Genomic DNA, 13407 nt, shown 5'->3' with positions numbered 1-13407 from the left:
CTCCTGTCTATGACACATATGTTTGATCCTACTTTGCATGCTATGGAGTGCGACCTCCTGTCTATTACACATATGTTTGATCCTACTTTACATGCTATAGTTGTGACCTCCTGTCTATTACACATCTGTCTGATCCTACTTTATATGCTGTAGTTCGTTACCTACTGTCTGTTACACATATGTCTGATCCTACTTTACATGCTATAGTGTGTGACCTCCTGTCTGTTATACATCTGTTTGATCCTACTTTACATGCTGTAGTTCGTGACCTACTGTCTGTTACACATATGTCTGATCCTACTTTCCATGCTATAGTGTGTGACTTCCTGTCTGTTATACATCTGTCTGATCCTACCTTACATGCTGTAGTTCGTGACCTACTCTCTGTTACAGATATGTCTGATCCTACTTTACATGCTATAGTTTGTTATCTCCTGTCTGTTACACATTTGGTTGATTCTTGTTTATATGCTATAGTGTGTGACCTCCTGTCTGTTACTCATCTGTTTGATCCTACTTTGCATGCTATAGTGTGTGACCTCCTGTCTGTTACACATCTGTTTGATCCTACTTTACATGCTATGGTTTGTGATCATCCTGTCTGTTACACATCTGTCTGATCCTACTTTACATGCTATAGTGTGTGACTTCCTGTCTGTTATAAATCTGTCTGATCCTACTTTACATGCTATAGTTCGTGACCTACTCTCTGTTACACATATGTCTGATCCTACTTTACATGCTATAGTTTGTGATCTCCTGTCTGTTACACATCTGTTTGATCCTACTTTACATGCTATAGTGTGTGACCTCCTGTCTGTTACACATATGTTTGATCCTACTTTATATGCTATAGTGTATGACCTCCTGTCTGTTCCACATGTGGTTGATCCTACTTTACATCGCTATAGTTTGTGACCTCCTGTCTATTTCACATATGTTTGATCCTACTTTGCATGCTATAGTGTATGACCTCCTGTCTGTTCAACGTGTGGTTGATCCTTCTTTACATCGTATAGTTTGTGACCTTCTGTCTGTTACACATATGTTTGATCCTACTTTGCATGCTATAGTTTGTGACCTACTGTCTGTTACACATCTGTTTGATCCTACTTTTACATGCTATAGGGTGTGACCTACTGTCTGTTACACATATGTCTGATCCTACTTTACATGCTATGGTTTGTGATCATCCTGTCTGTTATGCATCTGTCTGATCCTACTTTACATGCTGTAGTTCGTGACCTACTGTCTGTTACACATCTGTTTGATCCTACTTTACATGCTGTAGTTCGTGACCTACTGTCTGTTACACATGTCTGATCTTACTTTACATGCTATAGTGTGTGACTTCCTGTCTGTTACACATCTGTCTCATCCTACTTTATATGCTATAGTGTGTGACCTCCTGTCTGTTACACATCTGGTTCATCCTACTTTGCATGCTATAGTGTGTGACCTACTCTCTGTTACACCTCTGTTTGATCCTACTTTGCATGCTATAAAGTGCGACCTCCTGTCTGTTACACATCTGTTTGATCCTACTTTACATGCTATAGAGTGCGACCTTCTGTCTGTTACACATATGTTTGATCCTACTTTACATGCTATAGTGTGTGACCTCCTGTCTGTTACACATATGTTTGATCCTACTTTGCATGCTATAGTTTGTGACCTCCTGTCTATGACACATATGTTTGATCCTACTTTGCATGCTATGGAGTGCGACCTCCTGTCTATTACACATATGTTTGATCCTACTTTGCATGCTATAGTGTGTGACCTCCTGTCTATTACACATATGTCTGATCCTACTTTATATGCTGTAGTTCGTGACCTACTGTCTGTTACACATATGTCTGATCCTACTTTACATGCTATAGTGTGTGACCTCCTGTCTGTTATACATCTGTCTGATCCTACTTTACATGCTGTAGTTCGTGACCTACTGTCTGTTACACATATGTCTGATCCTACTTTATATGCTATAGTGTGTGACTTCCTGTCTGTTACACATCTGTTTGATCCTACTTTACATGCTATAGTGTGTGACCTCCTGTCTGTTACACATACTGATCTACTTTACATGCTATTTGACTTCCTGTCTGTTATACATCTGTCTGATCCTACTTTGCATGCTGTAGTTGTGACCTACTGTCTGTTACACATCTGTTTGATCCTACACATGCTGTGTTCGTGACCTCCTGTCTGTTACACATTTCTGATCCTACTTTACATGCTATAGTGTGTGACCTCCTGTCTATTACACATATGTCTGATCCTACTTTACATGCTATAGTTTGTGACCTCCTGTCTATTACACATCTGTCTGATCCTACTTTATATGCTGTAGTTCGTGACCTACTGTCTGTTACACATATGTCTGATCCTACTTTACATGCTATAGTGTGTGACCTCCTGTCTGTTATACATCTGTTTGATCCTACTTTACATGCTATAGTGTGTGACCTCATGTCTGTTTCACATCTGTCTGATCCTACTTTACATGCTATAGTTTGTGACCTCCTGTCTGTTACACATCTGTCTGATCCTACTTTACATGCTATAGTGTGTGACCTCCTGCCTGTTACACATCTGTCTGATCCTACTTTACATGCTATAGTGTGTGACCTCCTGTCTGTTACATGTTTGGTTGATCCTTCCTTACATGCTATAGTTTGTGACCTCCTGTCTGTTACACATCTGTTTACATGCTATAGTTTGTGACCTCCTGTCTGTTACACATCTGTTTACATGCTATAGTTTGTGACCTCCTGTCTGCTACACATCTGGTTGATCCTTCTTTGGATGTTATAGTTTGTGAGCAGTATTTCAGTTCTTTCACAGCCTGTCAGTTTCATGTGGGAGCAAAACCCGAAGTAATGCATGTTTCAGACGTTTACCACTTCGAGCAGCAAACCAGTTAAATCACAGTGTTGCATTTTCATGTGGGAGCAAAACCCGAAGCAATGCACTTTCACACGTTTACCACTTTAATGGAAGCAACCATGGTTCTGACAAACCTAGAAACATAATCAGAGCGAACGGGGATTCAAACCCACAATCTTAGGTTTCCGACGTCTCCAAGGGTCTTAACTAAGTCAACTGTGGTGCCTCAGACGTCTTGGCCACCCTTGCCCAGGCGTGAAGGGTAATGTAGTGAAACAAATTATACGAACTCCTACTCTTACCCGTGGTGTTTGACCTCTGTGTAATGTGTTACATTCCAGATAGAGGAGAGGAATCCTGATCCATGTCTGTCATTGCTGGACTACCTGCGTCACAAACGTATCCTTGAAACTGGTCGCCAGTCCACTCGCCAGTCCACTGTAATGTCAGATAAACATGACCTTACTATGCCCAAAGCAAGATGTCGACAATTATAGAATCCAAAGAGGCACAATGTCGCCTTTTGCTTTGTCGTCCCTAAATAAACAAGCATAAACGTGTCAAAATTAAACCAACACGACAATGCGACAATGTTCCTTTCCAGGATTCCATAGAAAATCGTCATTCTACAGTGATTTACGTAGTTAGTGATATACTCAGATAGTAGAAGAACATAACTTCTGCTAAATGCGGCGTAAAACCAAACTCAGTCAGTCAGTCTACTCAGATAAATCATTATGCCGGTCCTCAAAGCAGGGCGTGAAGTCTAGATGGGATCCTGATCCCACAAGTGACCATATGGCATGTGTGTTTGGTCCCATTTTGCCTACATTCCATGTTGCCTACATCGCAGTTTGCCTATGAGTACAGTGAAAGTTTAGGGAATGTGGAACATAAATGAGTATGCCCCAAGTCTAATCACCTGTGCCGATACACTGCTCTGCTCCAAGTTCTACGTGACTGACAAAGTGACTGTTTGATCTTGATCTTACCATACTCACGTACTTTGATCATGAGAGAACAGGCTTCTCCATAAGTGAAATAAATTAGCCATGGAACCTTACCATACATACTGTTTCTGTACATTGTTGTTAATAGTAAAAGGATTACGTGAGTACACACAAGAAGATTATCTCCCAAAACACTTTGACCATGAGAGAACAGGCTTCTCCAAGGTTTAATGAGTAGAGGTTTGTTGTTCCAACATTTGTTGTTCAAGGATGTAAGGGCCGCTGTAGTACCACTGGCGATCATGTCACTTCCACCAGAGATCACACTCATCGCCCTGTTGAAAACGCAGAGCATGTTCGTCTCCTTAGTCGACTCCGCCAACGTGTTCAAGAAGTCATCTCCCCAGTCCAAAAGGTGTACAACGAAGAGCTCGGGCATCAAGATGACAATGATGCTGCCTGCTACCATGGCATCATTTCCAAGTGTGAAATCAGCCCTCTACCGACATTGCATCAAGTCACTTCCTCCCCTACCACAAAGCCGTTCAGTTGCAGACCTGCAGGAATCATGGACGAGGACACAAGATGGAAGAGACTTTTGTCTGTGTGGATGATTGTGATGATGACAAGCTGCCTGTGTTTGCAAGCACTGAGATGGTTATGAACCAAGGCCCCAAAAGCGAGAGATCGCAACCTTCAATGACTATGCCCGCTTCTCTCTTCAGTTGTGGGACCAGGGCCCCGTTTTACAAAGCTCTCGTAGCGCTACGATTATCGTAAGTCAATGGTACATTATAGAAAGTGCGAATGCTATGAGAAAAGTTACGAGATCCGTGGCTTACGAGAGCTTTGTGAAACGGGGCCCTGGATGATAACCTAGGACCAAGATCCAACAATCACCTGAAGGTATGCCATAGTGGACTGAAGAATTGAAGAAGCAGACCAAGAAGGCCCACCCTAGCCTGTATGAATCCATAAAAGCAATTAAGAGGAAAGCAACGACAGACGGAAGACACCGTCTACAGCTGAACCATGGTGCAACTTCCCGACCAAGACCACGTGTATATAGAGACTGACTAGGACTAGTCCATTGTATATAGTAGGTAGTTAAATGTTTAACCTTGCATGAAGCATAGCCACAGGAGTGTAAATTTGTTTTGATAAGAGTGTAGGCAAAATGGGATGTAGGCAAAATGGGAACATGCGGGCAGGTGTCCTCCCATTACACAGACAGCCAGTTCGCAGACACTTTAAAACAACAAGATTATCTACTACCTGTTACCTACACGTTATAATGGAATACTAGTAGTCCAAATAAAAACACAGGAACAAACTGAGCTATATTATTTATTTTGAAAGATAGGCGAAAAGACAGTAACTTGAATTTTTATTGCTGCAATAAAAAAGAACAGTTTATTTTCATAAACATTTCGGTTTAACCTTCTAGTCTAACGTAAGTCGGCATCATCATATTGAAAACATTAGCTTAGCTTTTAGAAATTGCAACACTGTTGTATCATATAAATCAAATAAAGACAAATGTAAACCTAAATATTATTCATGTGGAATAAAGAAGTTATATGTCTTGCACACAATATTAAGATATATGACGACTGCACTTAATTACGATTTATTTAGAATAAATATTTAAAATATTACCCATCATGTCAATTTGGCCATGGATGTGAGAATGTTTTTTATTAATTCCTCAAATGTCCATTGTATACTACTCAAAGACATAAACTGTTACAATCTTTAGAAAGTATTGTTAAAATTAGAACACTGATTGGTATTAATCGTATCTTACATGGCAATGCAGGTGTCTCATTTACCTCAAATCAGAATGTTTTCAAATATGTACATATCTATATATCTCCAACAAAACGTTTTCTCAGTTAACTTCTGCTGTACATATGCTATTATTGGGAGGGGTCTTTTATATCGATTAACACAATCAATTTTATATTCTATAGTAATTAATAGTAAATCAATTTTGAGAAGAGAAATCATTTATCATTTAATCGCAACAAAGTTCTATTTACGCACAATCAAACTTCTCAGTAACGAACCTGTTTCAGGCTCACCCTGCCCCACTCGCTAGACAGTGGACTGTTCCATTATACCCGTAGGTGTTACCCTAGTTAACCTTTTAGTTCAGTGTCTGTCAAGTGGGTGTCTGTCAATTGGGAGATAACCTGCAGGCATGTGGATTTTATTAGGTGTGTTTGTATCGTTCAAGAAATGATAACTTAACTTTACTCGAAGTGCGCCAGACCGGAAGTAAGGCTGCCTGTGCAGAAGGAGGATGTGGTGCCTGTACCGTCATGCTGTCAGAGTATGACGAAAAAACAGAGAAGGTCAGGTGTGTCGGTTTATCTTTCCTACTGAGACCTGGTATATACATATGAGCATTAATTGAGCACCTCCCACCTTTTACATAAAGGTGTTGTACAATTGTTGAATACCCAATTCCGCTTGAAACTGTAACTGTAACACATTTTACTCAGATGAAAACAAAAACTGAAATTAAAACAATTTAATTGTAATCTGACAGGAATAAAGAAAAAAACGTGAATATCAACAATGTTGGAAGGTATGGCAACCATGACTACACCACCCATTTGATTGTCACACCGCTCTCAAACAATGATTAATGTCATAAACCATCATTGGCGACTATAAGTATCTGGTGTAACCACTCCTCCTCCTCCTCCTCCTCCTCCTCCTCTCATCATCATCATCATCATCATCATCATCATCATCATCATCATCATCATCCTAACAACTGCTAGTCTCCCTTTCATACTGACAATGAAGAGTCGGAGTCTCAACATGGAACCTACGCCAATCCTCATGGCGTGCCTGCGTCAATTCCTGCAGATCTGGTTCATGAAGGTGCTCCTTGCGGGCCATAGTAATGCAAACACAAATGGGCGATGAGCACTCTGAGGTCTAGTGTTTTCATCCATGAATATTGGACGACAGGCAAGGGTATGGTTATCAAAATGTGGCATGATGGTGGTGTCTTGTACTTTCTGTTGATGACGCTGACTATTGAGTGTCCCAGGTGCTTCAAAGAGATCCGACTTGCAGTGACTGAGACACCACCAATGTGTTCCGCTGCATGGATCCTGGTAACATGCCTCGTTGTAAAGCCTCCATACGCGATAATGTCCACCAGTAAGGTGTAGAAGAGAGACACTTTCATCAGATCAATGAACCCTACCCAGTGTCCTCAAGTTTCTCGGAGACTGCACCAGGCCAGACGTTCCTGCCTGTGCCTATCTGTGAGGAAGAGACGGACGACGTTTTTTTCAGACTAGCATCCCACAGGCTTCTTCTGATGGCACTAGTTGAGAGGCAGACTTCAAATCTCAAGTGACGGAACCGTTCTTCGGCATGGTTCTTCCGCGGACTTCCAGGTCTTGGGCGATCTTTTACTTTAATGGTGGCCAGGGGCTTTTCCACAAGTCGACTAATAACTGTGTAGTTAATGTTAATGTTATGTTGCGACAGGACATCTGCATCATACGTGGATTGAGGTGGTGCTTTTTAATGCTCATGTGTATATGTTCTCAAATAGAATGTTGATATATGCTTAATATTTCCTGATATTTTTGTAATATTAATTTGTGCCACCATTCCAAGATAAATAAATAAATAACTCAGTAGATCGTTCTTATAGCCATTTTGCAGTTTTGGCTTGCATCCTGCCTGTGTGCTGCGTACATGGTTTGGCTGTCACTACAGTAGAGGGTATAGGCAGCACCAAGACCAGGCTACACCCAGTACAGGTAAGTCTGTTCTCTCCATGGTCTGGCTGTCACTACAGTAGAGGGTATAGGCAGCACCAAGACCAGGCTACACCCAGTACAGGTAAGTAACTGTTCTCTCATGGTCTGGCTTAAACATTCTCGTTGAAGATGTTTTTATTATGAGTGATTCATTTACTCTTCTGAAAGTATATTCTTAATAATTCAGAAACGGTTAGCTGAGGCCTCCGGCACCCAGTGTGGATTCTGTGCTCCTGGGATGGTCATGTCTATGTATGCACTTCTTCGGAACAACCCTGAACCATCTGAAGACCAAATTCGTAGATTTCTGGATGGTAGGTTCTTACATAGTATCGCCTACTTTAAGATAAAGCCTGTCATTGTTAGCATGTTCATTTTGATCTTAGTATCATCTCGTTACCCTCTTTGCAGGAAACGTGTGTCGCTGTACTGGTTACAGAACTATACTCGATGGATTTCGGACATTCGCAAAGGTATTGCAATATTGTCTGATACTGACATTTTCAACGATATTCTTGATAATCTTTGTAGTCATTAAACTGTCAGTGTAGCACTTTCCTCTTACCTAAATATACTGTAGCTTAAATATTGCATAGTTTGAAATAATTACCAAAAATAGAATATTGTTAAAATGGAACTCTCTGTTCAATTACAGGGTAATTGTGGTCTGGGAGTGGATTGTTGCCGAAGCAACGGACGTCTCAAGGATGAGGTACAGTCACAGATTGACTAACAACTAGTCTCTGAAATGAACATATTTTACAGCAGAAACATTTCATAATAAATAAATAAAATATAATGAAAAGGAGCCCTGAGACTTTCTTCATTTTCAGAGACTAAACAAATCTGTAGAGGGATTATTTCTTGGAATGTGAAAACAAAGATTCTTATCACCCCTTACTACTTGAAGTGTGAGTGACAGGAATATTTATTGCCCCCAACACCTCTCCCTCCTACTGTCAGTGGTATGGGCAGATTTGGGGGCAATGAGTATCGAATGTCTCCAAATTTATTTTGAAACTGTGGAAATCTAGACTTGCCACATATTCTAGACTTGCATGGGCCTTCTTGGATACATTTACTCCAGGGTCTGTGTGACAGACTAAGTCGCATACATTGTCCTTGGCATAAACACATGCTAAAACATTAAAGTATGTGCGACTTGATAAGATAAGTGCATCTGAGATTCCTTTTTTTTGTACGTAATACCGTGATAATGATTATGTATTTTATATAGACGTTGTGATAACATTTCAGCCAAATGTCACCGGCACGAAGCATCATTCGTCCTACGACCCGACACAAGAATCCATCTTTCCTCCGGAACTTAAGGTGAGGAAATCGACCAAAAATGAGTTTCTGTTCAATTTCTTCTGATCGTGTTTGTTGTATCCAAGGGTTGAGAGAGAGAGTACCAGTATGTACTCTTAAGTGTGTTTTTCCAATCTTGGCACACATTGGGTACTGTCAGAGCGAAGGACATAGGTAATGGGCTACATCGAGCACAGCTTCAACTCACCATCACCATGTTTTAAAATGTAAAATTTATATCAAAGCCTTTGCTTTTTGTACCAGAACAAGTGGAATTTCTACCAGGGCAAATCACTCGTGTTCAAAAGTGACAGCTCTACGTGGTACAGACCAACAACATTGACAGAGTTACTTGACCTGAAGTCCCGTCATCCCGATGCCAAGATTGCTGCAGGGAATACAGAGATATGTAAGTGGAGTTCACCTTCGTGCAAATACTTTACATGCATAAATACATGTACAAATAGAAGCGACAAAACCCTTTCCACATTCATAAGAAATCTCTGCTAAAAGCAGACTCGATTGTACAATTGTGACTATATCATGAGCAGATATTTGTTTAAGCTATATTACAGCTATATGATGTTATTTGTAAACAAATCGGGTCTGAACCAGACAATCCAGTGATTGGCACTATGCGATAAGATGACAGAGCATGTTTTTATGAATCACTATGAAATAGTGATGATAACAGGTGTTCTCGAAAAGCTGAGTGTATCCTGCCCCACCGGTGGCACCCGTTATAAAAATATGCTACATCTAGTCAGTTGTTCACCTGAAATAATTCGGGAACGTATGGTGTAAGTCAAAATAGGGAATTGCATCGGGCATCATTTTTGTCACTGATGCATCAAATTTGGAACTCTCCTCCACATGTCTACCATAAAATACAATATCAACAGGAACCATGACTGTACTGATCTTGCTTGAGCTTCATTACAAATATTTAACTTTCATCAAAAACTGATACTGACAAAATCAACCCTCTAGTTTTCAATGTCACCATAGTTACATTTTGGCCTTTCAAGGGGCCAAACACACAGAGGTCGGCATAAGCATCCAAGCCAAAAATATATAGATTTGGATTCAAAACAAACACAAAACTAATAACACGATCACAGCATCGTGAATATTCTAACCACATAGTCGAATGTAATCATCTCGCACGTTTATTGCGAATCGCGCGCCGTTTTGCCTACGTTAACAAAATACTTCGCCATACGTGCATTGAATCCATGTCAGCTGCCAAACATAATTCAAATACTGCTTTATATTAAGTTTGCTATAAAAGCCCCTGTGGTTGTTATACATGTATGTCTATAAAATGTTATATATATGAGCTTAGCAAAGGTGTATGCAAGATCCAGCATGCTATTATCTTGGGATCATACTTGTAAATCTTGAAAACTGAAAATTTAAGCTATGTATCCCATTTCCGAGGATATTTTTGTTTCTAAAAGCTCGTGTCCACTAGCGTCATTTAACTCAAGTGTACTTATTGGTGGCGTGTGGTCCTGAACATAGCGCTTTTAGGTCACAATCAGTTGAAGTTAAGCAACGTTGGGCGTGGAGAGTCCTTGGATGTATGACCGTGTTTGGCAGCTTGACTCCTGAGAGTTTTAGGACTTCAGACCTGCCCCACAACGAAGCACATGCGATACATTTGGTCTCTCCTTAGGCAAGTGAGTTTCTTCAAAATTGCCTCTGTTCGCCCAGCAGAAAATTGGTACACGGTGAAATATGTCGTGAGACTATTAACCTTCTAGCACCTAACAGGCAGCTTGGGTTATCCGGGGTAATAAAACTCAGATTGTGCGCTTTGAGCAGGATATCTAGCTTGGAAAAGGCGCGTTATATTCTCATTATTATTATTATTATTTTATTGAGTTTATATGAAAGGAACTGGTCGTAATAAACACAATGGACTCTATTACAGCGGTTGAGACTCATTGCAAGGGTTTAAATTACCATGTGTTCATCGAGGTCTGCAATGTCCCGGAACTGAGGCAGGTTTCAAGGTCACCGTCAGGAATCACGTTCGGCTCTGCCGTCACTATCAGCAACGTTATAGAAGCTCTACAGACCGTTGTCAGTGATATGCCAGGTGAGCAGTTAAGGTAACGTGAATTATAAACTGAAAGTGTTCTACGACATGATAGTGATTCGTTGCAGTGGGGTAGCCTAGTGGTTAAAGTGTTCGTTCGTTAAGCCGAATACCCGGTTTCGATCCCCCACATGGGTACAATGTGTGAAGTCAATTTCTGGTATCCCCGATGTGATAGTGCTGGAATATTTGCTAAAAGAGCTAAACTCAACTCATTCTCTCATTATGGTGATTCTACAGCTGGAATATTGCTGAGTGTGCCGTAAAACTATACTCACTTATTATGGTGATTCGTTATTGATACCGATTTTTCTTCAGAGGATAAGACACGAGTGTTCCGAGGTTTTCTGGACGTTCTCAAGTGGTTCGGCAACACACAGATCAGGAATGTTTCAGTAAGTAGGAAGAAACACACCAGCATTCACAATACGATAGTAGTTATACAGAAGACCCGGGTTCGAATCACCACATGGGTTATACAGGAGATTGCTGGAATATTGCTGCGTAAAACCAAACTCAGTCAGTCAGTTATACAGGAGACGGTTGGAACACAGATGGCAAAGTTGTAAAAGGTGACACAATTGTGCAGAGTTGTGTCCTATAGATGAGACAGGATCCGCTTATCGTGAGCTGAAAATCTAGAATACCGTCATCAGCTTATACATCAGCAAATATAAATACATACAACCAATAGTATTGTGCTTTACCCTACTTTAATCCAATATACCGCGGTATAATTACGAATTAAATTAAATTAAACAAAGACTTTCGATTATATAGAACGCATTGATATTTAAAGGTTGAATAAAAATTCTAACAAATCAATGATTGAATATCAGATATTTCAACCGGAAAATATTTCACTATAAAACGCGGCATGCATTGATCTCTGCAAGATTATTAATCCAATTAGCATATTAATGCATGTAGTATTACCTCGCAGAGTATCGGTGGCAACATCGTAACAGCCAGTCCTTTGTCTGACCTCGTACCGATGTTGATGTCAGCCGGAGCCACCGTCCACGTCGCGAGGAAAGGTAGTGTGTGCGTAGGATAAACATGTGTTTATGAGTACAGATGTATTATGTTCGGAAATATTAGGCAACGTATATGAAGTGTCTGTGTTGGGTAATGTACGAAAAGTACGAAAATGTAAAATATATTGAAAGATGGTCGTTGTTTCTTGCCATCATTTGAAATAAGACCCCTTGATCTCTTGCGCCTAGACAGTCAATAAGAAATGAATGACAAATAACAACAAAATTATAATAAGAAATATAAGTGAAAATAATAGTTCAAACTCGTAATTTGAATATGTTATGACGATGTTTACTCTCTCTCTCTCTCTCTCTCTCTCTCTCTCTCTCTCTCTCTCTCTCTCTCTCTCTCTCTCTCTCTCTCTCTCTCTCTCTCTCTCTCTCTCTCTCTCTCTCTCTCTCTCTCTCTCTCTCTCTCTCTCTCTCTCTCTCTCTCTCTCTCTCTCTCTCGGGTACGCGGGTGTGTTGCCAATACATGTGACTGGGTACTTCAATTTGTCTGCCCTACAACGTTCCATGCCTGTCCTAAACAGACCGTGTGTTTATTGTATGATGCAGATGTTCTTCAATCGGTTAACCTCAACAATTGTAGGATCCGCTATTAGGGAGATGGCGATTGACCCCAGCTTCTACGTCAAGTACAGGACAACATGTCTGGACCCTGATGATGTCCTGCTGTCTCTAACCATACCAACATCAGGCAAGGTTGGTGAGATCTAGTTTCACGAAACATTCGCCTATATGTTCACAACATAATGGGATCGTTCTTATAGTTGCGTTAATAAAATTATGCACTATTCATGCCAACAAACGCAAACAGGGCTACCTATTACTAGTCTGTCATAGAGGCCCAGAAACAAATATATCCAAGAAAGCCCATGCAAGTCTAGATTATGCGGCAAGTCTAGATTTCCGCAGTTTCAGGAAATGAAGAAAGCCTCTGGATTCATTTTTATAATATTTTAAGATCATAATTTAGGAACTGTTCTTTTCTGTCAAATATGTTCATTTCAGAGACTAGATGTTATTCTAACCTATTACAACAGACTGACAGTTCAGAACAGTTATTGTGAGGGCTTATTATTAGGCATTTTGTCATAATTGCACATCTTTGACCAAACGTTTTTTCCCCAAGAAAGCACAAAAACAGCACAGAAATGTGTACAATATCATCGTGGGTCACGGCTCTTGAAATTGGTATACGCAGCCCTTTGGCACTCAACTTAACAATGTTGGTGTACTTGAAACTGTGCCAGAAAGTATGGAACATAAATTCCATCATTAATTCAAGGTTTATATTACGGTTATTGTTAAGTAAGCAG

General features: G+C 40.4%; 1 protein-coding gene across 1 annotated transcript in view; it reads left to right on the top strand.

Annotated features, from left to right (window-relative positions):
* The window catches only part of LOC124283229 (xanthine dehydrogenase/oxidase-like), a 43147-nt gene that overhangs the window by 11185 nt on the left and 18555 nt on the right, over window positions 1-13407 (top strand). Inside the window, 11 exon segments of the mRNA XM_046719258.1 lie at window positions 3231-3288; window positions 6105-6201; window positions 7525-7633; window positions 7821-7947; window positions 8045-8106; window positions 8891-8965; window positions 9209-9353; window positions 10881-11048; window positions 11367-11443; window positions 11992-12096; window positions 12644-12790. Of these exon segments, the coding sequence (XP_046575214.1) occupies window positions 3231-3288; window positions 6105-6201; window positions 7525-7633; window positions 7821-7947; window positions 8045-8106; window positions 8891-8965; window positions 9209-9353; window positions 10881-11048; window positions 11367-11443; window positions 11992-12096; window positions 12644-12790 (1170 nt within the window).

The sequence above is a fragment of the Haliotis rubra genome, unplaced genomic scaffold (genome assembly GCF_003918875.1).
Source record: "Haliotis rubra isolate DU_JTF1 unplaced genomic scaffold, ASM391887v1 Scf310, whole genome shotgun sequence".
NCBI classification, from domain to species: Eukaryota; Metazoa; Mollusca; class Gastropoda; order Lepetellida; family Haliotidae; genus Haliotis; species Haliotis rubra.
Note: the sequence above shows the minus strand (reverse complement) of the source record. Positions and strands in the feature narration are given on the sequence as shown.